The following is a 24,956-nucleotide window of genomic DNA, read 5'->3' on the forward strand; positions in this document are numbered from 1 at the left end:
TGTGTGTGTGTGTGTGTGTGTGTGTGTGTGTGTGTGTGTGTGTGTGTGTGTGTGTGTGTGTGTGTGTGTGTGTGTGTGTGTGTGTGTGGTTAGCAGTATCACCTACTGCTAGTGTAGGGGGGGTGTCTGTCTGTTTTTGGATTAAAACTAATAAGATTCAACCTCCTCCCTGTTTCCTCCAGTCTTTAATCCCCCTGGCTATAAAATGCCCTAAACCTCCCTCCCCTCATTCCCATTCTCCCTGCAGAAAAAAAAAACATGACCGAACTTCGTTTTATTCTCGGTGTAAAATGCCTATTTTAAAGTTAGTTTGGCCTAGGGCTGAACGATTTTAAGAAAAAATTGAAATTGCGATTTTTCTGGCAGAGATTGCGGTTTCGATTTCAACCACGATTTATTTTCTTTAAATCAAGTTTCAGTGTAAATTAATTAAAACAATGAATTTCATTAAGATAATGCAAGAATGAAAACGGCTGGCAACAGATTTCAAATGCAAGACTGTTTATTAACAAAATATCAAGCATTAAAAAGATCAATGGCTCAGCAGCATCAAAATAATTGCACTTTTGTAAAATAACGTAGGCTACATACAAATTATAAATTATAACAACAAAGTGGAGCAAAAAAAGAAGTCTTACCTTAAAAGTAGTGCAAAATGGCTCAAAGGAGCTAGCTTATGACATTCTAATAGCCTCTGACAAGGGACTTGTCTATATTCTTGTCTTGCTCGATCTTAGTGCTGCATTTGATACTATCGACCATGATATCCTATTGCAAAGACTAGAGCACTTAGTTGGCATACAGGGAACTGCTTTAGGCTGGTTTAGGTCCTATCTATCTGAACGCTCTCAGTTTGTACGTGTCAACGATGAATCTTCCATGCAAACCAAAGTTAGCCATGGAGTGCCACAGGGCTCAGTGCTTGGACCTATTTTGTTCACCCTATATATGCTTCCGTTAGGCAATATTATAAGGAATCATTCTGTAAACTTTCATTGTTATGCGGATGATACTCAACTATATTTATCAATCAAGCCTGATGAAATTAATCATCTAAATAAAATTCAAGACTGCCTCAAGGACTTAAAAACGTGGATGACCTTAAATTTTTTGATGTTAAACACGACCAAAACTGAAGTTATTGTACTTGGCCCGAAGAATCTAAGAAAAAAAATGTATCTAAAGATATATTAACTATGGATGGCATTAATTTGGCCTCCAGTGAGACTGTAAGGAATCTTGGTGTTCTATTTGATCAGGATTTATCCTTTAACACCCACATAAAATCAATTTCAAGGACCGCCTACTTCCATCTACGTAACATTGCAAAAATCAGGCATATCTTGCCTCAAAACGATGCAGAGAAACTAGTCCATGCATTTGTTACTTCAAGGCTGGATTATTGTAACTCCTTATTATCAGGGTGTACCAAGAAGTCAGTCAAATCGCTTCAGCTGATTCAAAATGCTGCAGCTCGTGTACTAACCAGAGTTAGGAAAAGGGACCACATTACTCCTGTTCTGGCTGCCTTACACTGGCTCCCTATAGAACACAGGATAGAATTTAAAATTCTTCTTCTCGCCTACAAAGCCCTTAATGGGCAGGCGCCATCTTACCTTAAAGAACTCATTATACCCATATTGTCCTACTAGGGCATTGCGTTCCAAGAATGCAGGGTTGTTGGTTGTTCCTAGAGTCTCTAAAAGTACAATGGGAGCCAGAGCCTTTTCTTATCAAGCTCCACTTTTGTGGAATCAGCTTCCAGTTTGTGTTCGGACGGCAGACACCCTATCCGTTTTTAAGAGTGCGCTTAAGACCTTCCTTTTTGATAAAGCTTATAGTTAGGGCTGATTAGATTCAGCCCCTAGTTTTGCTGATATAGGCTTAGTTTGTCGGGGGACATCTTACTTCTTCCTTCTCTCTGTCTATACCTGTGTACTCTCATGTTCCGATTAACCCAGCTTCCCCAAATGTCTTTCTTTTTGGTGTCTATATACGCCGGGATCCGGAGTCATGGATGATCCTGCGGTCCTGTGTCATGGATTGCGAGTCCTGGATCTTGAGTCGTGGCTGTGGTCCTGGATCATAAGTCCTGGATGGATATACTCATGGATTCATCTTCCTATTATACACACATGCATTTCCAAACATTTGGACTACCTATGTTGCAAATGTATTATCTTTTCAATTTACACACGGCATCTATTGCACGTCTGTCCGTCCTGGGAGAGGGATCCCTCCTCTGTTGCTCTCCCTGAGGTTTCTCCCATTTTTCCCTTTAAACTGGGTTTTCTCTGGAAGTTTTTCCTTGTACGATGTGAGGGTCTAAGGACAGAGGGTGTCGTATTGTCATACTGATATTCTGTACAAACTGTGAAGTCCACTGAGACAAATGTAACATTTGTGATATTGGGCTATATAAATAAACATTGATTGATTGATTGATTGATTGATTATGAACATCAACATCAGCAGCAGTTACAGATATTCAACCCGTGTATTCAGAAACCTGTGCTTCTTCTTCAAATAAAGTGGCAAGAGGAAGTGAAATGTAAAGGTAGTAAAAATAAATAATAATAATAATCATAATAATTTAAAAAGTTTAAATTACCCTACATTGTCCTCATCAAGAAAAGATGTCAAACTGGTTAAATTATTTTACATCTAGTCTGTATACAAAAGATAAGTAAAAAAGAGTGAACATCTTTTTTAATGGAACAAAGACATGTCAGGGTAAGGTGCCGATAAGAGATTTCAGGGCAAAGTGCAGAAGAACAACAACAAAAATCAATAAATCTTCCCCTTCATCCCTTCAGAGATTTTTGGCCAAGAAAACCAACATGTCAACCTTTGCTGGCTTCAGACATGCACGCTGACATGTGACAATATTGCCACTGGCACTGAACAGTCTCTCTGATGGTGCACTCGTTGCTGGTATGCAAAGGTACTTACGAGCCAACTTGCTAAGCCATGGGAAGTTGACATTGTGCACTCTCCACCAGGCCAGTGGATCTTGCTCTCCATCAATGGTAGGAGTTATGAGGTAGTTGTCCAGTTCTGCTTTAATGGTATCCTCCAACTGCACAGTAGAGGAAGCAGGGATCACCTTGGTCTTAAAAAAGCTGCCCAGTGACCGCTTTCGTTTTGTAGAGGTGGATGGTGGTTCTTCTTCTGCACTCAGGGGCATGGTATGGGTTGTGACACAAGCCCTCTGCTCCTACAACACACAGTAATAAGAGGCATCAATGTTTTGCTATCAGTTGTGATTAAGACCAACGAGGCATTTTGTCTAAAAGTTTAAAATGTCAGTAGAGTATAGTTAAAAAAAACTAAAAATACAACTTTTTGTTTTATTTTGAAACAACAAAGAAAAAGGACAGCTTACCTTTTGTGCCACCTGTTCCATTTCCATCTTCACTCTGTCTTTGATGTATGGGACATTCTCTTCGCTTATGTAGCTTGTCTTGAATCTTGGATCAAGGAAGGATGTGATGTCCAAGAGCTCCTGTGTCACTGGGTCGCTGTATTTCTCTTCAATGTAGTGGAGAGCTCTTGATTTGATCTCCTTGGTGAGATTCGTGTCCTGGTCAGTTTCAGCAAGCGTTGCTGTTCTGAGGAGATGGAGCACTGGCTTCAGGTATGACACGCTTACGTAGTCCTCACCTGAGAGGGCGTCTGTGAACTCCTGAAGAGGACCGAGGGCATTGTTTACAGATTCAAGTACATCTATGTCTTGCCAAGTGGGGATCAGGTGCCGGGTCTTCCTGTCTTCAGACAGAACCTGGCACAGTGCCTTGCTCTGCTCCAACACCCTCCCAATCATTTTCTGCCGGGAGCCCCATCGTGTCGGACATTCAGTGACCAGTGACTGTTGAGGTAGGTTTAAGTCTTGCTGTGCCTGTTTGAATGCCCTCTTCTTCTTCCAGCTGTGAGTGAAGACCGCAACCAGCTGCTTGCAAAGTCCTGTGGCCCGTTTGATTCTTTGATCATCTTTGACAGCATTTTCTGGTGGAAAACATTACATGTATTACAGTATGAAAAGCCATAAGGATAGCTCATAACACAGAATTCATAACATATTGATTACATCTGTTGTCATCTTGTATTAAGTTCAATGACGTTTTTTTAGCAGCAGACGTCAGGTGGTACTACCACAGTAAGTTATTGCCCATAAATTAATTTGTAATTGGTAATTAATGTACAAGCAAGGAATATGCTTTTTAGATATTCCACTAAAAAACAAAAAATCATTTAATTCGTAATATAGTGGCATCAGCTGTGGTTGCACCACCCTGACATCTGCTACTACAAAAACGTCATTGACCCATTAGTAAGGGCTTCAAAAATAGGGGAGACCGCCTTTGCATCTCTCGGCAATCCGCAATTAAACAGAAGCAAGCAGTAATGGGAGGTTTTAAAGTTTACCCATGAAAGGGTTCATTTTTCTCACTAGTATAAACAGTATGTTAAAGTAGCATTGCGCTAACAGTTGGTCAGCTAACTACAGCTTGACAACAAACCTCTCGGCGCTTCGTCCCTCCCCCCTCCCAACTGTGTTTGAGGGCAGAGTAATATAGCAGAGACTAGGGCCTCTGCGAGGATAATACGAACTCTCACACTTGTAGTAACTTTGTAAACATACACACTCGCACGAACACACATTCTTGTACTTACCAATTGCAAGATGCAGCCTGTGTCCGAAGCACTGCAGTCTGGTCCATTGGTTAAGTTCCATTGCTTTGATCATATTTGTAGCATTGTCTGTTGTTATGCACGTCTGGGCCTCTTCTTTTAGACCCCAGTTGGCCAAGCACTCCTTCAGCCCCATGGCAATATTCTCCCCTGTATGGTCAGTGGGGAAGTATGCTGTCTGCAGCCAGCGGCTACACAACTCGAAGTTGGCGTTGACGAAATGCACGGTCAAACTCATGTAGGGCTCGGTCGTTCTGCTTGACCACAGATCAGTAGTTGACGCATAAAACTCCGTGTTTTCCAGATCATTTAGAACTTTGGCCTTACATTCTGTGTAGAGCTGTGGGATGGCAACTTGATTGAAGTATGTGCGGGAGGGCAGAACATACCTCTTATCCATTGTGCGTAGCAAACTTTTAAATGCGTCTTTGGTCACTGTGTTTACAGACACCATGTCCTTCGATATGTAAGTCGTTACGGCAGCGGTAATCTCCTTGTGTCTTCGGCTAGTTTTTTCATAAGGCGTCACACTGGCGAACGATGATGTTATTGTTGGCTGACTTGCCGAAGTATGGCTGCTGCTTGATGTTTCACGGTTCTTTTTCGCCATGCACTGCTCATACAAGTTCAGGTGGTGAACTCTCAAGTGGCGATGTAAATTGGTGGTATTGCCAGCCGATGTAGCCACTTTTACACGACATGTTTGGCACATCACCTGTTTATGGTGTTCATCATCATCCTCAAATCCAAAATACTGCCAAATGACCGACGTGCTGTTTCTTTTTGGTATTAATTTAGTCGGCTCCGCTTCTGCTCCCGCTTCTGCCATGCTTGAAATTTAATGATGAGCTACACACTGATTGGGGTGGAGAACACGTCATCTGGTCACGTGCAGGCTGCAGCTTTCTGATTGGTAGCTGGCACAGAGCCTTGGGCATTCATGTGAAATTATTGACGAAATTATTATTATTATGCACCAAGAAAAACCGCAGCTTTGACGATCCCAAAATCGTGTTGTCTGAGATCGCGATTTTCGGTCTAAAACGATAGATCGTTCAGCCCTAGTTTGGCCATTACAATGCATTTTGATGCGAGAAATATGAGTTGTTATTTCAGATTATGTGTGCAGTGGATGTACATGATCTTTAGTTTGCTAGTGTTGGGGCAGAACCTCTGCTCCACGCCGTTCCTATATGAGCGGGTTCTCAAAAGAAGGAACACTTCCTCATATTTGTCTAGAAGTCTTCTCATCAGGGCTCTATAAATAGAGAACTACTGCAGATATGTAACATTTAATGTAGCCGAACCGTGGATTACAATGCCGTTATGTGATGACCTCCAAAGAGAAAAGCAAGCACACTCGGAATAAAGTGTTTTCGGTCTGTTTCCGGTATTTGTTTATGACGATGTGATGTGAGATGTGAGACTGGAATTGCAAAGGGGAAAATAACGTATCTAAGCCACCATTTTAGATGCGGATTTTGTTAAACTAATACGTTTGCGCTGTGGACCAACACTATACATTGACGGGGAAGGGGGTAGCAATAAAGATAACACCATTAAACAGTTACACAACATAACATAAATAATATCGATAGCAGCATCCCTAGCAACCACCTTGGTAACAATGAAAACGTTGTATAGACAATTTCCTGAAGTAATCTTTGTAATAACTAGCAAACTAAAGATCATGTACATCCACTGCACACATAATCTGAAATAACAACTCATATTTCTCGCATCAAATGACATCAAAACGCATTTTAATGGCCAAACTAACTTTTAAAATAGCCATTTTACACTGAGAATAAAACGAAGTTCGGCCATGTTTTTTTTTTTCTGCAGGGAGAAATGTGAAGATCACGTGACATAGACGCCAGCCATTGGAATGAATGGTGAAAAAAAACGTAGGGATCTTACAATTTCAGAGGCGTTTTTGTAGAAATACTACGTCCTACGTTGTGGACCAACGTAGTTATTACACGTTTTTTTGTGAGATTCGGTTGGAATAGCCTGTTTTAGATATTGTATTATAATTAATGGTGTGTTAATGTATTTTCACTTTTTTTTTTCCAGTAGGTAAAGTTTAAGCTTATTTGATTTATTTTATATTTTGTGGGGTGGTTTATTCAGGAGTTATACATGAAAAACATCACGATTGACAACCAGAGGTGTGGACTCGAGTCACATGACTTGACAAAATCACAAAACATTTGCGACTCGACTTGGACTTGAACACCAATGACTCAGGACTTGACTTGGACTTGAGCCTTCTGACTTGAGGTGACTTGATACTTTTAATTCAGGGGCAGGGTTCGAGTTATGTGCGAGCCAATAGGAGCTGAGCTCCCATAAGGAGGGGTCTGAGCTCCCACGGATGCTGTGTGTGTGTGTGTGTGTGTGTGTGTGTGTGTGTGTGTGTGTGTGTGTGTGTGTGTGTGTGTGTGTGTGTGTGTGTGTGTGTGTGTGTGTGTGTGTGTGTGTGTGTGTGTGTGTGTGTGTGTGTGTGTGTGTGTGTGTGTGTGTGTGTGGTTAGCAGTATCACCTACTGCTAGTGTAGGGGGGGTGTCTGTCTGTTTTTGGATTAAAACTAATAAGATTCAACCTCCTCCCTGTTTCCTCCAGTCTTTAATCCCCCTGGCTGTAAAATGCCCTAAACCCCCCTCCCCTCATTCCCATTCTCCCTGCAGAAAAAAAAAACATGGCCGAACTTCGTTTTATTTTCATTTTGATGTCATTTGATGCGAGAAATATGAGTTGTTATTTCAGATTATGTGTGCAGTGGATGTACATGATCTTTAGTTTGCTAGTGTTGGGGCAGAACCTCTGCTCCGCGCCGTTCCTATATGAGCGGGTTCTCAAAAGAAGGAAAACTCAGAACACCAGGATAAGGGTTAAACAATAATATTTGCTTTTAATGGTAAAATATACAACACCTAATCATGAAGCACTCCGCAACAGCTGCTTCAAAATGCAGAGTAGTCCGGGCTCAGGTTCTACCACCGCGTGAGACACTTCTCAGGAACGGCCAGTCAGAACAAGAGCGCCGAGCATCAGAATATCACAGTTTACATACAGTTTCTCGGGGAGGAGTTGTGTAGTCTGCTCCTCTCTAGCTATTTCTTATTGGCGAGTTCACCTCTGAGCGAGCTAGCCAGTGAGTTGGCAGTGTTCCATTGGTCGGTTTCACTTCTGGGCGGGACCCCAGTCAATGAGTCAGCAGTTTGTTGATTCCATCTGGTTCGCTTCCCGTCTCCTTACATTGTGTGTGTGTGTGTGTGTGTGTGTTTGTCCCTCTGCCCTCAGGCAGTCCTCAATGCTTTGGAGTAGAATTTTACAGACAGAGGACTCTTTGACAGCACGCACACCCATTCTCCTTTAAACATCTTTAACGCACCCACATCCTATCCTGCAGTTCATCACACGACGGTCACCTGTTTTTCTTTATGAAAGCCATACTTGTAAATATCCAAATGCCATCGTCCCATGACGGCCACCGAATCAGTCAACCAACAGAAGTTAACTGTTCCCATGCCCTAAGGCTTTTCCTGAACTTCCCTTCACCCCGAAGTCAGCTCATTTACAATCAGAAGGACCATTGTCTCTCTAACTTGTGTGACCCAATCGTCTCCTGCTCTGTGAAGAGTCTTGCAGGAAACGCACGTACATTTCAACACACCAACATCCTTATCGTTTCTTAACTAATGCATGCTGGATATGAACCACTAATCAACAAGACTTTAATTGTATTAGGTCTGAGGATTATTAGCTATTAGCTCTTGGAGTTCCTCTGACCTCTTACCAATTCAATCACATGGGTACATCTGCTGTTAATTTGCAAAGACCATTGATAATTAGCAAAGAGATTCCCGAGCCTTTTCTACTGACTTTCTGAAAAATACTCATCCACGGGTAATCATTTTACTCAAGGCAGAAATCACAAGTTTAACACACATTCTATATATCAGGTGACATAAAAATGAATATACCAGAAATACGCTATATAAAACATTCTGCTATAATACGTTACTTTAATCCTTCAAATAATTCAAATAATACTTCACTAGTTATTACGAAGATTACTTCAGGAAATTGTGTCTATACAACGTTTTCATTGTTACCAAGGTGGTTGCTAGGGACGCTGCTATCGATATTATTTCTGTTATGTTGTGTAAAATGGTGTTATCTTTATTGCTACCCCCTTCCCCGTCAATGTATAGTGTTGGTCCACAGCGCAAACGTATTAGTTTAACAAAATCCGCATCTAAAATTGTGGCATAGTGTGGTACCGAGAGATGGGAGTCGGAGGCGGGGTATCAAAGGTACAAGCTAGACTTTTATTTAGCATCTCAAAACACATGTAAACAGCTTCAAGCCCGGGAAGCGAAGACCGGCGGAGACAGGAAGTCCGGCTCACTAAAATGTCCGTGCAGAACAATACCCTAATCCGTGGGTGAATAATGTCAATCACCACAATAGATACCTTATTTTCCCCTGTGCATTTCTCCATTTACTCAACAACAACACATAATTATCCTTGTGTTTATTTATTTGTTTGATTAATAAACACAAGTTGGAATCCGTCAGGACCGAGGGTCGGAGCAGCTTATTTGCTTTAAAGAATATTACACCCGGAAGTAAGTATTCTCTCCGCTTCGCTTGACAAACACCGTGATAGTCCTCAAGCTCTGTGATTGGAGAGTGTGCTCCGAGGGTTACGCCAAGCGTCGAACAGCACTTTGAAATGTGATGGAACCACGGCAGACTGTCCAAAACTGGATTTGAACGGGTCCACCCCGTACCCCCCTCCCCCACTCCGTCCAAAGAACTACACATGCTGGCTATTGTGTTTCGCAACATGTTCTCTATCTATGGCACGTCTCTACTGGGAGTTGTAGTTTTAAAAGACGTTTTCATATTTCACATAATAAGAAGTTGCCAGTATTAAACTGTGTACATCCCTGGAGGTTTAGGGGATAGGAAACACTCAAATTTAAAACATATAATTAATAAATGGGTGAAAATTGCTTGTGCCCATAATGGGCAGCATTAATGTATACCCACAGGACAGCTAAGGTCAGAAGCTTTATTTAACAGCTGGTCTTATGTTTGTGACCCCTCCTGTTGTTAATTGATAAGCCTGAAACATGCACTTGTCAAGGTTCAGAGGCAAATATAGCAAATATGGCAGTAGCCATCGATCATCTTAAGATAAGATATACTGTATTGATCCCAAGTTGGAAACATTTGCGTTACATCAGCATGTGTAACAGTTGTAAATATGCAGTGTTGTTTATTTGTAAATCATTTAGTATAATCACACAAATTCTGTGTTTTATATTTAATAATTCTGTGTTCTTTATTTATTGATTGTTCAATACCCGACAAGGCCGGAGATGAAAAACTTGGGTCCCAGGTTCCTCAACAGTGCATCACAAGACATCTATCAATATTTGTCTAGACCTCCACCATTAAAATGTCATATTCTGCACATTTCTTATACTATCTACATACATCTTATATAAGAGTATAATACATAATATCATTTAAAATAAGTGCTTCAACATAGTTAACATTGCTGGAGGTATACACAAAGTTTTTCATTCATTGCATAACTACACCGTTTATGTATATATGTCAATAGACCTTAGAAAATCTTGAAATCTTAAAAGGGATGTGCAAAATAGTCATTATATACAGTCTGTAATTAACTATTAGTAGAGAATAACGAGTAATGAATATACTTTATAGGGATCCTATTAATATCTAATAATAAAAATAATGAAATTCAATAACATGCTTTAACCACTAGGTTTTCCTCTTCTCATCAGGGCTCTATAAATAGAGAACTACTGCAGATATGTAACATTTAATGTAGCCGAACCGTTGATTACAATGCCGTTATGTGATGACCTCCAAAGACAAAAGCAAGCACACTCGGAATAAAGTGTTTTCGGTCTATTTCCAGTATTTGTTTATGACGATGTGATGTGAGATGTGAGACTGGAATTGCAAAGGGGAAAATAACGTATCTATGCCACCATTTTAGATGCGGATTTTGTTAAACTAATACGTTTGCGCTGTGGACCAACACTATACATTGACGGGGAAGGGGGTAGCAATAAAGATAACACCATTAAACAGTTACACAACATAACATAAATAATATCGATAGCAGCATCCCTAGCAACCACCTTGGTAACAATGAAAACGTTGTATAGACAATTTCCTGAAGTAATCTTCGTAATAACTAGCAAACTAAAGATCATGTACATCCACTGCACACATAATCTGAAATAACAACTCATATTTCTCGCATCAAATGACATCAAAACGCATTTTAATGGCCAAACTAACTTTTAAAATAGCCATTTTACACTGAGAATAAAACGAAGTTCGGCCATGTTTTTTTTTTCTGCAGGGAGAAATGTGAAGATCACGTGACATAGACGCCAGCCATTGGAATGAATGGTGAAAAAAAACGTAGGGATCTTACCATTTCAGAGGCGTTTTTGTAGAAATACTACATCCTACGTTGTGGACCAACGTAGTTATTACACGTTTTTTTGTGAGACTGGGTTGGAATAGCCTGTTTTAGATATTGTATTATAATTAATGGTGTGTTAATGTATTTTCACTTTTTTTTTCTTCCAGTAGTTAAAGGTTAAGCTTATTTGATTTATTTTATATTTTGTGGGGTGGTTTATTCAGGAGTTATACATGAAAAACATCACGATTGACAACCAGAGGTGTGGACTCGAGTCACATGACTTGACAAAATCACAAAACATTTGCGACTCGACTTGGACTTGAACACCATTGACTCAGGACTTGACTTGGACTTGAGCCTTCTGACTTGAGGTGACTTGATACTTTTAATTCAGGGGCAGGGTTCGAGTTATGTGCGAGCCATAATGAGGGGTCTGAGCTCCCACGGACGCAGTGAAATCATACATATGTGGGGGTCGCTAATACATTAGCAACAACCATTATTTTAATCACAAATAATGCATGTGTCAATGTATTGAGTATTATTTACGTTAATAAGGTAAATAGGCTAAAAGAAAAAAAAACATGTTTTCCAAAAGAACAACGCATCTCTTGAATGACAGGATGCCTACACTGCACCGCCAAGGTGCGCAATACATTATTGCGCAATCTATGCCTGTGAGCGTGCTGCGCGAGCCGAGATGATGTAGTTGAACCTTTTCATATTTAAGTTTGTAGCAAGTAGAGGGCTGCTGCTGTGTGTGTGTGTGTGTGTGTGTGTGTGTGTGTGTGTGTGTGTGTGTGTGTGTGTGTGTGTGTGTGTGTGTGTGTGTGTGTGTGTGTGTGTGTGTGTGTGTGTGTGTGTGTGTGTGTGTGTGTGTGTGTGTGTGTGTGTGCGCGCGCTAGTTTAAAGACCCCCATAGAGATCAGTTTATAACTCGAACCCGGTTCAGGGGTCTCCAACACGTCGTGAGCTGCCGCTAGAAGAGCAGACTCCCGTTGGGGAGAGCAGAATTTGTGTTTATGATGCGCCAGCGGACGTCATGAATGTGTGTCTGCTGCTGTGGGGAAACTATGGAAACTACAGTTTTCTATACAGCGGACTACAACATGGATGTAGGCTATAATAAGAACGAGGGATTACTGTAAACTCATCTAGAGACTCTACCGTGCTCTGATGCTGTTGTTTTATGCTTTATGAATGTGGACAACAGAGAAACATATTCTTCATGACCAAAGTTGGAATTTAAATAAAAAAGGAAACTGAAACTTATGCTCGTCACCCTCTCCAATCCGTGTATCTACCGTCCAATTGTTTTTCTTTATTAAACAAGTAAACGGAAGAACGTCTGCGATGCGTTTCTGTTTTTTACCTTGCTAAATGGTCTAATGGTCATTGGAGCGAGGGGCGGGGCAGAACTCACGGAAGTGATTTCAAAACAAAAGCACTCGTGTGCTTGGAACGGTGATAATATTATAAACAAAGGGAATTTAGCGATCACAACAAAAACAGCCAAGAAACATATTGAGCCCAGAAAATGAATGATATTAAGGGCTGTAAATACAATAACCCTGTGTCTAAAATGGACAACATGTTAGGAGATTTAAATTCCAGCGATTCTGCACTGCGGTCAACTCAGCCGTCTTTTGATTTTTTTTTTCAATTCAGCTGCACTCTTAATTTTTTGTCCTGCTATATTTGATGATCAATATATACATATTTGTTACCACAAGTTCTTAATAAAACTGATACTGTTGGACTCGGTACTAGTTTGACTGCTACCAGAAATAAAATGAAGTACGGTGTACTTTGTGAGTAGCCTAATCCTCTATCAGTCGCCTCCATAGTAGGCCTACATAATGCATGTTTTCCGCTATCTTTGATGAATGATAAAAAGACAATTTTACCATTAGTTCTTAATGATATTGATACTGCTTGACTCAGTAGTCTTACACCTACAATACAATTAAGTACTTCTAGTGTGTTGTTAAAAAATAAATCCTCTGTCAATGTCCTCTCCTGAGAACAAAATCAAGCCACTCCTGTTAAGTCTGATGAGGGAAAAGATGATTTTTGCCATTAGTTCTTTGTGAGTTTGACACTGTTGGACTCAGTACTAGTTAAACTACTCCCACGAGTACTATGAAGTACGTTTACTATGTAACCTACTTGAAAAACATGCAGTACAAGAATGCATGTTTTTCTGCTATTTTTAATAAGCATTAAAAAACCTTTCTTCCTGAGACTGATAATATTGGGCAGAGTATTTTAAGAGGATATGGTAGACATGATGTCAGCAATACTTCCAGTCAGTACTCCGGCAGCAGCATTTTACACCTTGGAAAGTCTTTAGAGTCTGGCCTGGATAGCTGGTCACAAATATCCTTCAGCAAAGTGACACACTCTGTCACATGGTTGCCCTCTTATGATGCTGCTGTCTTTTAATATATAATTATTTCTCTGCCGCTAGTTCGTACCTCGCAGATTCTTCAGTCTCATCAGTCCCAGTCAACGCATCAGCCTCCAGCACACTTCCAGTGTCTGACTCCATATGATATTGTCCTGATACTGTGTACAAGGGTGATGCCCCATGATCACAAAATGACCCCTCTAAAGTCTGAGTGCCAACTGCAGGGACCTCATATTATGTCTGTCATTAATGTTACATCACCCATTATAAAAGTTTTCTTTCCTTTTTCCTCTTCTCTTTACTGAATAGTCCTGTCTTTAAGTATAATGCAATGTAAAGTCCTTTTCCTGCACCATTTGAAGGCTTCAAAACAGGCATTTTTAATGTATGTGTTTGGAGAAATGACACAATCAATGGCCCGAATTGTACTTATAAACTATGAATCTTGGTGCTTGAAGAAATACACACTCGCTAAGCCGGCCAGGATATATGCCTTTTTTGGAGCCCTGTATTTATCCTTCCACAAATCTTTTAATCTGCTGTATTAATAAAGTTGTCACGTGTTTTCAAATTCATGTTAAGGCACTATCTGTGCAGAACATTACAAATATTCTTCATTTGCAGTATTTTATTTTAAAAGTGTTCAGAAAGACTGCATCAATGATATGCTATATGTCTATGTCTATATATCTATATAATATCAATATTGTTAACTTCAACCAAAGTCAATTTAAATAGTGGGCAAAAATGGGTTAATTGCCATGCATGTGGTGTTTGATATAGTTTACGTTGAATTTCAACTATTTTAGGCAGAACAACGTATATTGACTAAAACTTTTTTTACAATTTACTATAATTTAGAAAGGTTTTCGTGAGAAATCATTTCAAAGTAAACTTTCTTTTCATTTTATATTTAAATTTGAAATGTTCGCACACAACTTATTATTAATGTATACATTTTTATCATTTTTTTAAAATTATGAATCCATTTATTTTATTGTGTTTCCTTGAGGCTGGGGAAGATATCCAGCAGTTCAACATGCAAATGTTCTATTACAAGTAAGTATAAGTATAACATGGAGAAGGAAATAAAATACGTTTCATAGGAGGATGTGGAATAGTTTTCTTTCACCTTGTAATTACACAATCAAACACTATAATTTAGCTCTGGCCTTCACTCACAAAACATTTTTTTTTTTAAATTGGACACATTTTTTGAATCTCTTTTGACTGACATGTGATGACTGGGACTGATGGAAGAATCTGCGAGGAATGAGCTGGAGTAGAGAAATAGTCCTTTTAAAAGACAGCATTGTCATAAGAGGCTAACAAGAGTCACAAGGGTTTGTCACTTTTCTGAAGGCCAGTCTCTAAAGACTTTCCAAGGTGTAAAATGCTGCTGCCAGAGTACTGACTGGAAGTATTGCTGATATCATGTCATATCCTCTTAAAATAAAAAAGTCCAACAATATAAGAAATGAAGAAAGGTGTTTTAACGCTGATTCAAAATAGCAGAGAAACATGCATTCTTGTTCTCAGGAGGGGACTTTGACAGAGGATTATTCAAAAAGTTTTTCATTTTCTGGGCTCAATATATGTCTTGGCCTTTTTCGTTGAGATGGCAAACATTTTTTTGCTTTTTGCTTTTTACTTTACTAAATGGTCAAATGGTCATTGGAGCGAGGGGCGGGGCGAGACTCACGGAAGTGATTTCAAAACAAAAGCACTCGTTTGCTTGGAACGGTGATAATATTATAAACAAAGGGAAACAACGAAAACGGCCAAGACACATATTGAGCCCAGAAAATGGATGTTACTAAGGGCTGTAAATATAATAAGCCTCTGTCTAAAATGGACAACATTGTTAGGAGATTTAAACTATTCAGCAATTCTGCACTGCGGTCACTCAGCCGCCTCTCGAGTTTCCTTTTTCAAATCAGCTGCTCTTCATTCCTGCTATATTTGACGAGTAATGCAAATATGTTTTACCACAAGTTCTTAAGGATACTGACACTGTTGGACTCGGTTCTAGTTTGACTTCTACCAGAAAAAAAATGAAGTACTTTTGCTGTGTACTTTGTGAGTAATCCTCTGTCAAAGTCCCCTCCTTAGTACATAATGTATGTTTTTCTGCTATATTTGATGAATGATAAAAAATATAATTTTACCATTAGTTCTTAATGAAATTGATACGGTGTGACTTTGTATTAGTTAGCCTACTACTTACAATACATTGAAGAGAGAAAATAAATCCACATCCTCCTATGAAACGTATTTTATTTCCTTATCCATGTTATACTTATCTTGTATTAGAACATTTGCATGTTGAACTACATGCTGGATATCTTCCCAGCCTCAAGGAAATACAATAAAATAAATGGATTCATAATTTAAAAAAATTGATAAAAATGTATAAATTAATAATGTTGTGGGCAAACATTTCAAATTTAAGAATAAAATGAAAAATAAGTTTACTTTTGAAATGATTTCTCCAAAAAACCTTTCTAAATTATAGTAAACTATTAAAAAAAGTTTGGTCAATATACGTTTTTCTGCCTAAAATAGTTGACATTGAACGTAAACTATATCAAACACCACATGCATGGCAATTAACCCATTTTTGCCCGCTATTTAAATTGACTTTGGTTAGTTAATACACATATTGATATTATATATACAGTGGGGCAAAAAAGTATTTTGTCAGCCACCAATTGTGCAAGTTCTCCCACTTAAAAAGATGAGAGAGGCCTGTAATTTTCATCCTAGGTATACCTCAACTATGAGAGACAAAATGAGATAAAAAAAACTGAAAAATACATTATCTGATTTTTAAAGAATTGATTTGCAAATTATGGTGGAAAATAAGTATTTGGTCACCTACAAACAAACAAGATTTCTGGCTCTCACAGACCTGTAACTTCTTCTTTAAGAGCCTCCTCTGTCCTCCGCTTGTTAACTGTATTAATGGCACCTATTTGAACTCGTTATCAGTATAAAAGTCACCTGTCCACAACCTCAAACAGTCACACTCCAAACTCCACTATGGTCAAGACCAAAGAGCTGTCAAAGGACACCAGAAACAAAAGTGTAGACCTGCACCAGTCTGGGAAGACTGAATCTGCAATAGGTAAGCAGCTTGGTGTGAAGAAATCAACTGTGGAAGCAATTATTAGAAAATGGAAGACATACAAGACCACTGATAATCTCCCTCGATCTGGGGCTCCACGCAAGATCTCACCCCGTGGGGTCAAAATGATCACAAGAACGGTGAGCAAAAATCCCAGAACCACACGGGGGGACCTAGTCAATGACCTGCAGATAGCTGGGACCAAAGTAACAAAGTCTACCATCAGTAACACACTACGCCGCCAGGGACTCAAATCCTGCAGTGCCAGACGTGTCCCCCTGCTTAAGCCAGTACATGTCCAGGCCCGTCTGAAGTTTGCTAGAGAGCATTTAGATGATCCAGAAGAGGATTGGGAGAATGTCATATGGTCAGATGAAACCAAAATAGAACTTTTTGGTAAAAACTCAACTAGACGTGTTTGGAGGAGAAAGAATGCTGAGTTGCATCCAAAGAACACCATACCTACTGTGAAACATGGGGGTGGAAGCATCATGCTTTGGGGCTGTTTTTCTGCAAAGGGACCAGGACGACTGATTTGTGTAAAGGAAAGAATGAATGGGTCCATGTATCGTGAGATTTTGAGTGACAACCTCCTTCCATCAAGATCTTTCAGCATGACAATGATCCCAAACACACCGCCCGGGCAACGAAGGAGTGGCTTTGTAAGAAGCATTTCATGGTGTTAAAAGCCGATGAGAAGTCGGCAAATAGAATCTTTACATGGGCTTTTGGCGTCTCGAGGTGAGTGTGCAGAAGATGCAAGAGGGTTGCGATAGCATCTTCCACCCCTCTAGAGGCCTGATAAGCAAATTGCATGGGATCTAAGAGGTTTGTGAGATTAAATGCCTAAACGCTCAAAACATTTCATAACCAGTGAGGTGAGTGCTATACAGTAGGCCGAAAGTCATTGGGCTCACTGGCCCTGGGGATTTTAGGCACTGGAATAATTGTGGATGTTTTCCAAAGAGAAGGGACTTTTTGCAGATTAAGGGAGGACCTACAAATGTCTGTAAATACAGGTTCAAGTTGTTCTGCACAGTGTTTTAAAACAGCTCCTTCAATATTATCGGGGCCAGGGCTTTTTCGTATATAATACACTTCCTGAAGAGATGGATGACTTCTGACTCCTCAATAGTCATACTAGAGGGGGGGGGGGGAGGATGGAGGGGAATGACAGTGTCAGCCTCTATGCTGTTGCTACTCTCAAACCGGCAGAAGAAGGTGTTCAAATGATTTGCTGTATCCCTTCCCTCACCACTGATCAAGACAGGAGACGGTTTTCCCCTGCCCTTAGGTGGAGCATTCGTCATGTTTTTAAATCCCTGCCATGCTTCTCTGGGATTACCAGAGGCCAGAGCTGCCTCCAGCTTCTCCTTATAGCTTGTCTAACTGTATTTGTCTTTTAATATCTCTCTGTATGTCTCTCCGAGCAGACTCATCCTGGTTTTTATAAGCTTTTTCCTTCAGAATAATCAGCTTCTTTAACCCTCCGGTATCATTCGATTGGACTACGTAAATTAGTAATTCGAGACAAAGATGTCCACTGCAAAAGACTCTGATAAAAACATTATATTAAAAGGTTTTTTTCACAACTTTTTTGGGTTCAATCTTTAAAGCAACTTCCGCCCTAATCGAAAATAAAAATGTAATCATTTTCAAGATTTTAACCCTTTAAATGCCTTTTTGAATACATGAAACCGCTGTTTTTTTTCATGATGAAAACAGAGAAAATTAGTTATTTTCCAAAAAATACATATCTGGTGACTGGCTCTTTTTTTATAACAGTGTTGGATATGTCAAAGATTAGCACCAAAATTGTGGCTAATGTGTTTTTTGTTTTTGTTTAATCTGATTCTGTGCAAAAACTAATAATCCACCAAAATAAATGTTTTTGCTAATCTTTGACATATCCAAGACTGTGATAAAAAAAAGCCGACCCCCCCAACATTCGTTATATGGAAAATAACTGCCTTTTTGTGCATGTTTTTCATAGAAAACGCAAATTCATGTTTTCAAACTGGCAGTTCAAGGGTTAAAATCCTGAACATAAGTTAACATTTGGTATTTTTGATCAGGAATGAAGTTGATTGAAAGATTTAACCCCCAAAAGTTTTTTAAAATATTAATCTTTTGTCATTTTAGAGCAGTTTTTGGAAGTGAACATTTTTGTCCCGAATGACTAATGTGTGAGTTTTTTTGTTTAATCTGATTTTGTGCAAAAACTAATAATCAACCAAAATCAATGTTGTTGCTAATCTTTGACATATCCAAGACTGTGATAAAAAAAAAAAAAGCCGAATCCCCCAACATTTATTATGTGGAAAATAGCTGCCTTTTTCTGCATGTTTTTCATAGAAAACACAAATTCATGTTTTCAAACTGGCAGTTCAAGGGTTAAAATCCTGAACATAAGTTAACATTTGGTATTTTTGATCAGGACTGAAGTTGATTGAAAAACACTTAGTGGAGCAGGGTTTTTTACATGATCTGTTTGATTTTGATTGGGGAAAAATCGATCTGTGTGCTGATGTAGAAACTGCATGGTCTTATTTTTATCTTGGTTTTATAAAAATTATAGATAAACATGCACCTCTGCGTAAATTTAGAGTGAAGGGACGAAACAATCCCTGGTTTTCTGCTGAAATGTCCAGTCTCCTTCATGAGAGAAACAATGCCTGGGCAAAGGCTAGGAAATCAGGCTCAGAGGTGGAATGGCTACGCTTTAGGCAGCTAAGGAATAGCTTTACTTCAAATGTCAAAAGTGCTAAGTCAAAGTACTATTTGTCAGTTACCACAGAAAACCTGAATAATCCTAGTAAATTTTGGAAAGCCATAAAATCGATTTCCACTGGTGATATCCCAAATGAGCTACCTCCGTACCTCACCACAGCATCTGGCATTATATCAGACAGGGCCACCATGCTAAATTGCTTTAATAAGCATTTTGTCTCTTGTGGCTCTCTGTTTGATTCTGTCACTGACTGTGCTTCTGCTTCTGTGAACGCTCCAGTCCTTGACTCTGAACAATGTGGTCTGGAAAACCCTTTCAGTTTTACTCCTTTAACTGTTGGTATTGTCCATGAAGCTTTATCCAAGTTAGATCCTAAGAAACCGGCTGGCCCGGACAACGTAGAACCTTTCTTTTTAAAGATAGCTGCAGATTTTATTGCTCCACCTCTTACTTCTCTTTTTAACCTCTCCCTCAGCACAAATACAATTCCTAAAGTATGGAAGTCTGCTTATGTCCTGCCTCTACTGAAAGGAGGGGAGGCAACTATTTTAAATAACTATAGGCCAATCTCTAAATTGTCAGTTTTGGCTAAGGTGCTCGAACGACTTGTGAGTGAACAAGTAAAGGAGTTTTTATGTATAAATGATATCCTGTCTAAACATCAGTCAGGCTTCAGGAAGAAACATAGCACCATCACTGCAACAATGAAAGTGGTAAATGATATTACTAGTATGCTAGATAATAAACAGAGTTGTGCAGCTCTGTTTATTGACCTTTCCAAAGCGTTTGACACCGTTGATCATCGTGTCTTAAAACAGAGGCTACTCAGTACTGGCATATCCAGCCATGCAGTGGGGTGGTTTGTGAACTACCTCTCTGAAAGGTCCCAATGTGTTCACTTTGATGGGCTGTCTTCTGAGTGGTTAAACATTGCTAATGGTGTTCCTCAAGGTTCTGTTTTAGGTCCACTTTTATTCTCCATATATATCAACAGTTTAGGTGAAAATGTGGATGAAGCTACTTTACATTTTTATGCGGACGATACCGTGATGTATTGTGCAGGTCCCTCCATTCAGGAGGCGGTTGTTAAATTACAGGCTGTTTTTAACATTATTCAGACTCAGCTCTCTGAACTAAAGCTTCTTTTAAATGTGGATAAAACCAAGATAATGCTCTTTTCAAAAGCTAAAAAGTCACCAGAGCCTGTTTTAGATATTGTATCAACGCAAGGAACAAAACTTGAAGTTGTTGCCTGTTACAAATACCTTGGTATCTTGCTTGATGACTGTCTCTCTTTTAAACTTCATGTCAATAACCTGCTTAAAAAACTGAGGGTTAGGCTAGGTTTCTTTTTCAGGAATAAGTCCTGTTTCTCGCTTGAGGCCAGGAAAAGGCTAGTCACTGTGACCTTTTTACCTGTGCTGGACTATGGTGATCTGCTGTATATGAATGCACCTGCCAACTACCTAAGCAAACTAGATGCTGCGTATCATAGTGCTCTGAGATTTGTCACTAACTGTAAAGCACTTACTCATCACTGTACATTGTATACCAAGGCAGGTTTACCATCACTCACTGTACGGAGGCTCAGTCACTGGTACACTTTTATCTATAAAGCTATGTTGGGCAAACTCCCGTATTATATCTGTTCATTGATAAAGCAGAAAGTTGCAAGCAGCTATTGTCTGCGATCACAGGATATAGTCTTGTTAGATGTGCCAAGAGTAAGGACTGTCTTAGGTAAGACAGCTTTTATGTGCGCAGCTCCACTTGCTTGGAACAGTCTACAGGCAAAATTGAAATTGAGCATTTTTATTTCTTTGAATGTATTTAAGGCATGTCTAAATGAAATGCTTTCTGACACTCTGGGTATTTGTAAATGTTGAATATGTAAATATGATATCCTCTGTTGTTTGTATGTTGTTTTTATGTTTCATGTGGAACTAAATGATGCAGGTCTCCCTTGTAAATGAGATCGATGATCTCAAGGGACTAATCTGTCTAAATAAAGGTTTGAAATGAAATGAAATGATTGAAAGATTTAACTCCAAAAAGTTTTAAAAAATATTAATCTGTTGTCATTTTAGAGCAGTTTTTGGAAGTGGACATTTTTGTCCCGAATGACTAATGTGTGACTTTTTTGTGCAATATGATTTTGTGCAAAAACTAATAATGCAAAAAAATCAATTTTGTTGCTAATCTTTGACATATCCAAGACTGTTATAAAAAAAAGAGCCAGTCACCAGATATAAATTTTTTGGAAAATAACTCATTTTCTCTGTTTTCATCATGAAAAAAACCAGCGGTTTCATGTATTCAAAATGGCATTTAAAGGGTTAAAATCCTGAAAATGATTACATTTTTGGTATTTTCTATTAGGGTGGAAGTTGCTTTAAAGATTGAACCCAAAAAAAGTTGTGAAAAAAACCTTTTAATATAATGTTTTTATCAAAGTCTTTTGCAGTGGACATTTTTGTCTCAAATTACTAATTTGTGTATCGATTTGTTACACAGTGAATTAAAGACCGATTTGAAAAATTGAAATTGGAATTCCAAAATAAATTAAGAAAATAGCCTTGTTACAAAAAATCAGGCCATTTGCACCAACACAACCCAAGTTATTGCAAAATGAAAAGTGAAAAATTACCCATATGGACAAAAACGTCCACAGTGTTAAACTGTGAGACACCCAGGGCTTGTCGTTCGGATATATATTGTGAAAGACTTAGTGGGTATCACAGAATCGACACAAAAATCAATATAACTAGACACTGTCCCAACCCGTTCATTAATATCGGGGGTATCGAATGTTTCCCACTGTTTGCAGTCAAAGCATCCCTGCAGAGCCACATACTTATTCCACATTTTGACAGTCTTAACTTGAGGTTTCTCCCTCTCAAGTAGCCTCCGATAGACAGGGCATTGGTGGACTACACTGTGGTCAGATGTCCCAAGTGGTGGAAGCGGGGATGCAGTGTAAGCGCCCTTAACAGTTCCAAAGCACATATCCAGAGTCTTCTCCTTCCTAGTGTGGCAGTCAACGTACTGGTAGTAGTTACGCAGGGATCTTTTAACGGGACACTTATTAAAATCTCCTAGAAAGAATTTTGGCGCATCAGAAGAAAGTGATTCAAATGATTTCGGTGGCTTTGTTAAAATGTCTTTGGGGTGTATGAATGTACAGCACAGTGAAGAATAATTGAGGAAACTCCCTGGGAAGATAGAATGGTCGTAGAGAGACACACAGCAGTTCTATGTCCGGAGTGCACAATTGCTCTCTAATCACCACTGCCCGACACCACTTGTCCTTGATGAGAAGACAGACTCCGCCCCCGCGTACCTTCTCGGTGATGATCGGGTGTCGGTCGGTTCTAAACGCAGAGAACCCGGAAGGCTCCACTACACTGGACTCAATGTTCTTATCCAGCCATGTCTCCGTGATCGCTAAGACACATGCATCCCAATATTCATGCAGGTAGCGGGTGTTGGCTGACAGCTCGTCCGTCTTTGCTCTCAGGGACTGTGCATTAATGAGTGGAGCGGTAGGCAGAGGGAGTTTATTTCCTAACCTTGTCAGCCGGTGACGCGTTCCGTCTTTGCATCCGCGTTTTCGCTTTGTGCGATAGGTAGAAAGGTCCTTTTTAAAACGGTTCGGTAGCGATCCAACCCTCGATAAGAACTCCTGTGACAGATCCGGAGATGTGTTGTGCAGCAGCACATAGCCGTGGGAACATGTTTCAAATGGGGTGTGCTGTGGGGATGACACCAGGGCCGGTTTTGACCAATTTGCTGCCCTAGGCAAGATTTTAGCTGGCAATGAAAAACCTCTACAAAAGACCAATACACTACAAAAAGAGAAACGTATTGATATGGTGGACAGCTGATATAAAAAGGCTTCAAATGTATTTAGTATTGCATGAACATGTTGAATTGGGGGGTGGACTTCACATCCTCTAAGGGGGTCCGGGGGTGCACCCCCGGGAAGATATTTTTTTAACATTTTAAAGTAAAATACTTCAATCTGGTGCACTTTGAGCACCCAATTACTAGAGACTGATCTAGGGGATACAACTCTAAACACCCATGTGAAAAAGATAGGTTTGTATGTGAACATAACCAATAATCTACCATAGCCAATAACAAATAAATGTAGGCTAACTTGTTTTATTTTTGTGGTTCATTTTTATCTTATTTTACCAGTTAACATTTATTTATTTATGCATATTTTTAAATCTCTCCAGTTTTAAACAATATTTTTGGTTTACTGTCCTATAGTATACATTGGAATGATTTCAAACCTGTTGTTATTTTTCCTAATGGGGTAATTATAAAGGTGTCCCTTTGAAGTATTTGCTTACATAAATTGTGATCAAAACGTTTGAGACCCACGGAGATAACTTAGACTAAAGTTAACTATCTAAACCCTCAGAGTCCTTTACCTCACTGAGCCTCTCAGTCTGACAGGAGAGCCCTCCCTCCACATTATTGTAGAAACAGCTTCTCATATCCGTTAGCGCAGCAGAAGCTAACAACAATCCCCGCCGGTACCGGTGCTCTCTTTCTCTCTCTCTCTCTCTCTCTCTCTCTCTCTCTCTCTCTCTCTCTCTCTCTCTCTCTCTCTCTCTCTCTCTCTCTCTCTGAGCTGCGGGCGCCTGATAAGCCAACATTCCCCACTTTCATCACTTACAGCGTCCATCGTACAGGACAAATGGAAAATGTAACCGGCGTGAAAAGGGTGTTATCTTTACTTAATTATGAATGTTGTTACATCAAGGCTGAAAATTCGTTTTTTTTGGTATTATATTTGCATTTAATCTTGTGGAAGTGCAGATCCCCTGTCCTCCACCAGGGGGTGCTGCAGCACCCTCAGCACCCCTACTTCCCACGGCCCTGCAGCAGCAACAACGTTTCTCTGCTGTAATGTATTTCTCGGGCTGTGCCGCCAGCAGCATAGTCGTGGTTATGTCCATGGGAGAAATAGCTGTTTAAAATCACTATAAACAGGCTGATCATGCACCACAGAGCGAGATCCATGATTTCTTCCATTCGGGGAGGTGACGAGAAAAAAGACAGTCACAAGCACTCAGACAAACAAACTAAAACAAGCAAAATGCCAGCGTGAAACACCGCAGGGCAGCCACTGAGCAGCGCCCGGTAATGATAAAGGCGAGTACGTATATTATTCTGGATTTTACTTTTAAATCATCACAAAATAAATGGTGTGCTGAACTCAAACACGTCAAAATGTGTCTGAAGGTTTAAACATAGAACAAAGCATTTGAGCTTAAAATATGTCAATTCCTAGTAAATGACCAACAATTGCTGAACCATACATTGAAACGTTGACCTTTAACAACATTTAAATGCAGTTTGTTTGTTTGTAACCTTTATTTATCCAGATTGGTCCCATTGAGATCATAGATCTCTTTTTCAAGGGAGACCTGCAACAATTAGGTTCCACATGAAACATAAAACAACATATTTACAAGCTACATTTACATACTTA

The 24,956-nt window shown here is 39.6% G+C and overlaps 2 protein-coding genes across 8 annotated transcripts in view; one reads left to right on the forward strand and one right to left on the reverse strand.

Annotated features, from left to right (window-relative positions):
- Positions 1-24,956, forward strand: part of LOC307023307 (semaphorin-6D-like) — a 262,682-nt gene that overhangs the window by 58,191 nt on the left and 179,535 nt on the right. The window lies entirely within an intron of this gene.
- LOC307021834 (E3 SUMO-protein ligase ZBED1-like) lies at positions 2,487-5,755 on the reverse strand. Its single transcript, XM_079654309.1, has 3 exons — positions 4,675-5,755; positions 3,386-4,005; positions 2,487-3,217 (listed from the first exon to the last, which is right to left on the reverse strand). The coding sequence occupies exons 1-3, from the start codon at positions 5,519-5,521 to the stop codon at positions 2,813-2,815; spliced, it is 1,872 nt and encodes a 623-aa protein (XP_079510435.1). The 5' UTR covers positions 5,522-5,755; the 3' UTR covers positions 2,487-2,812.

Source organism: Notothenia rossii (assembly GCF_949606895.1).
Source record: "Notothenia rossii genome assembly, chromosome: 10".
Classification (NCBI taxonomy): domain Eukaryota; kingdom Metazoa; phylum Chordata; class Actinopteri; order Perciformes; family Nototheniidae; genus Notothenia; species Notothenia rossii.

What these genes read in the sequence shown, in the direction of transcription:
- LOC307021834 (XM_079654309.1), bottom strand. Translation starts at nt 5,521, where the DNA reads ATGGCAGAAGCGGGAGCAGAAGCGGAGCCGACTAAATTAATACCAAAA. An exon ending in CAGGCTGCATCTTGCAATTG is followed by an intron (nt 4,006 to 4,674) that starts GTAAGTACAAGA and finishes GTTTTCCACCAG; the next exon opens with AAAATGCTGTCAAAGATGAT. An exon ending in TGGAACAGGTGGCACAAAAG is followed by an intron (nt 3,218 to 3,385) that starts GTAAGCTGTCCT and finishes TGTGTGTTGTAG; the next exon opens with GAGCAGAGGGCTTGTGTCAC.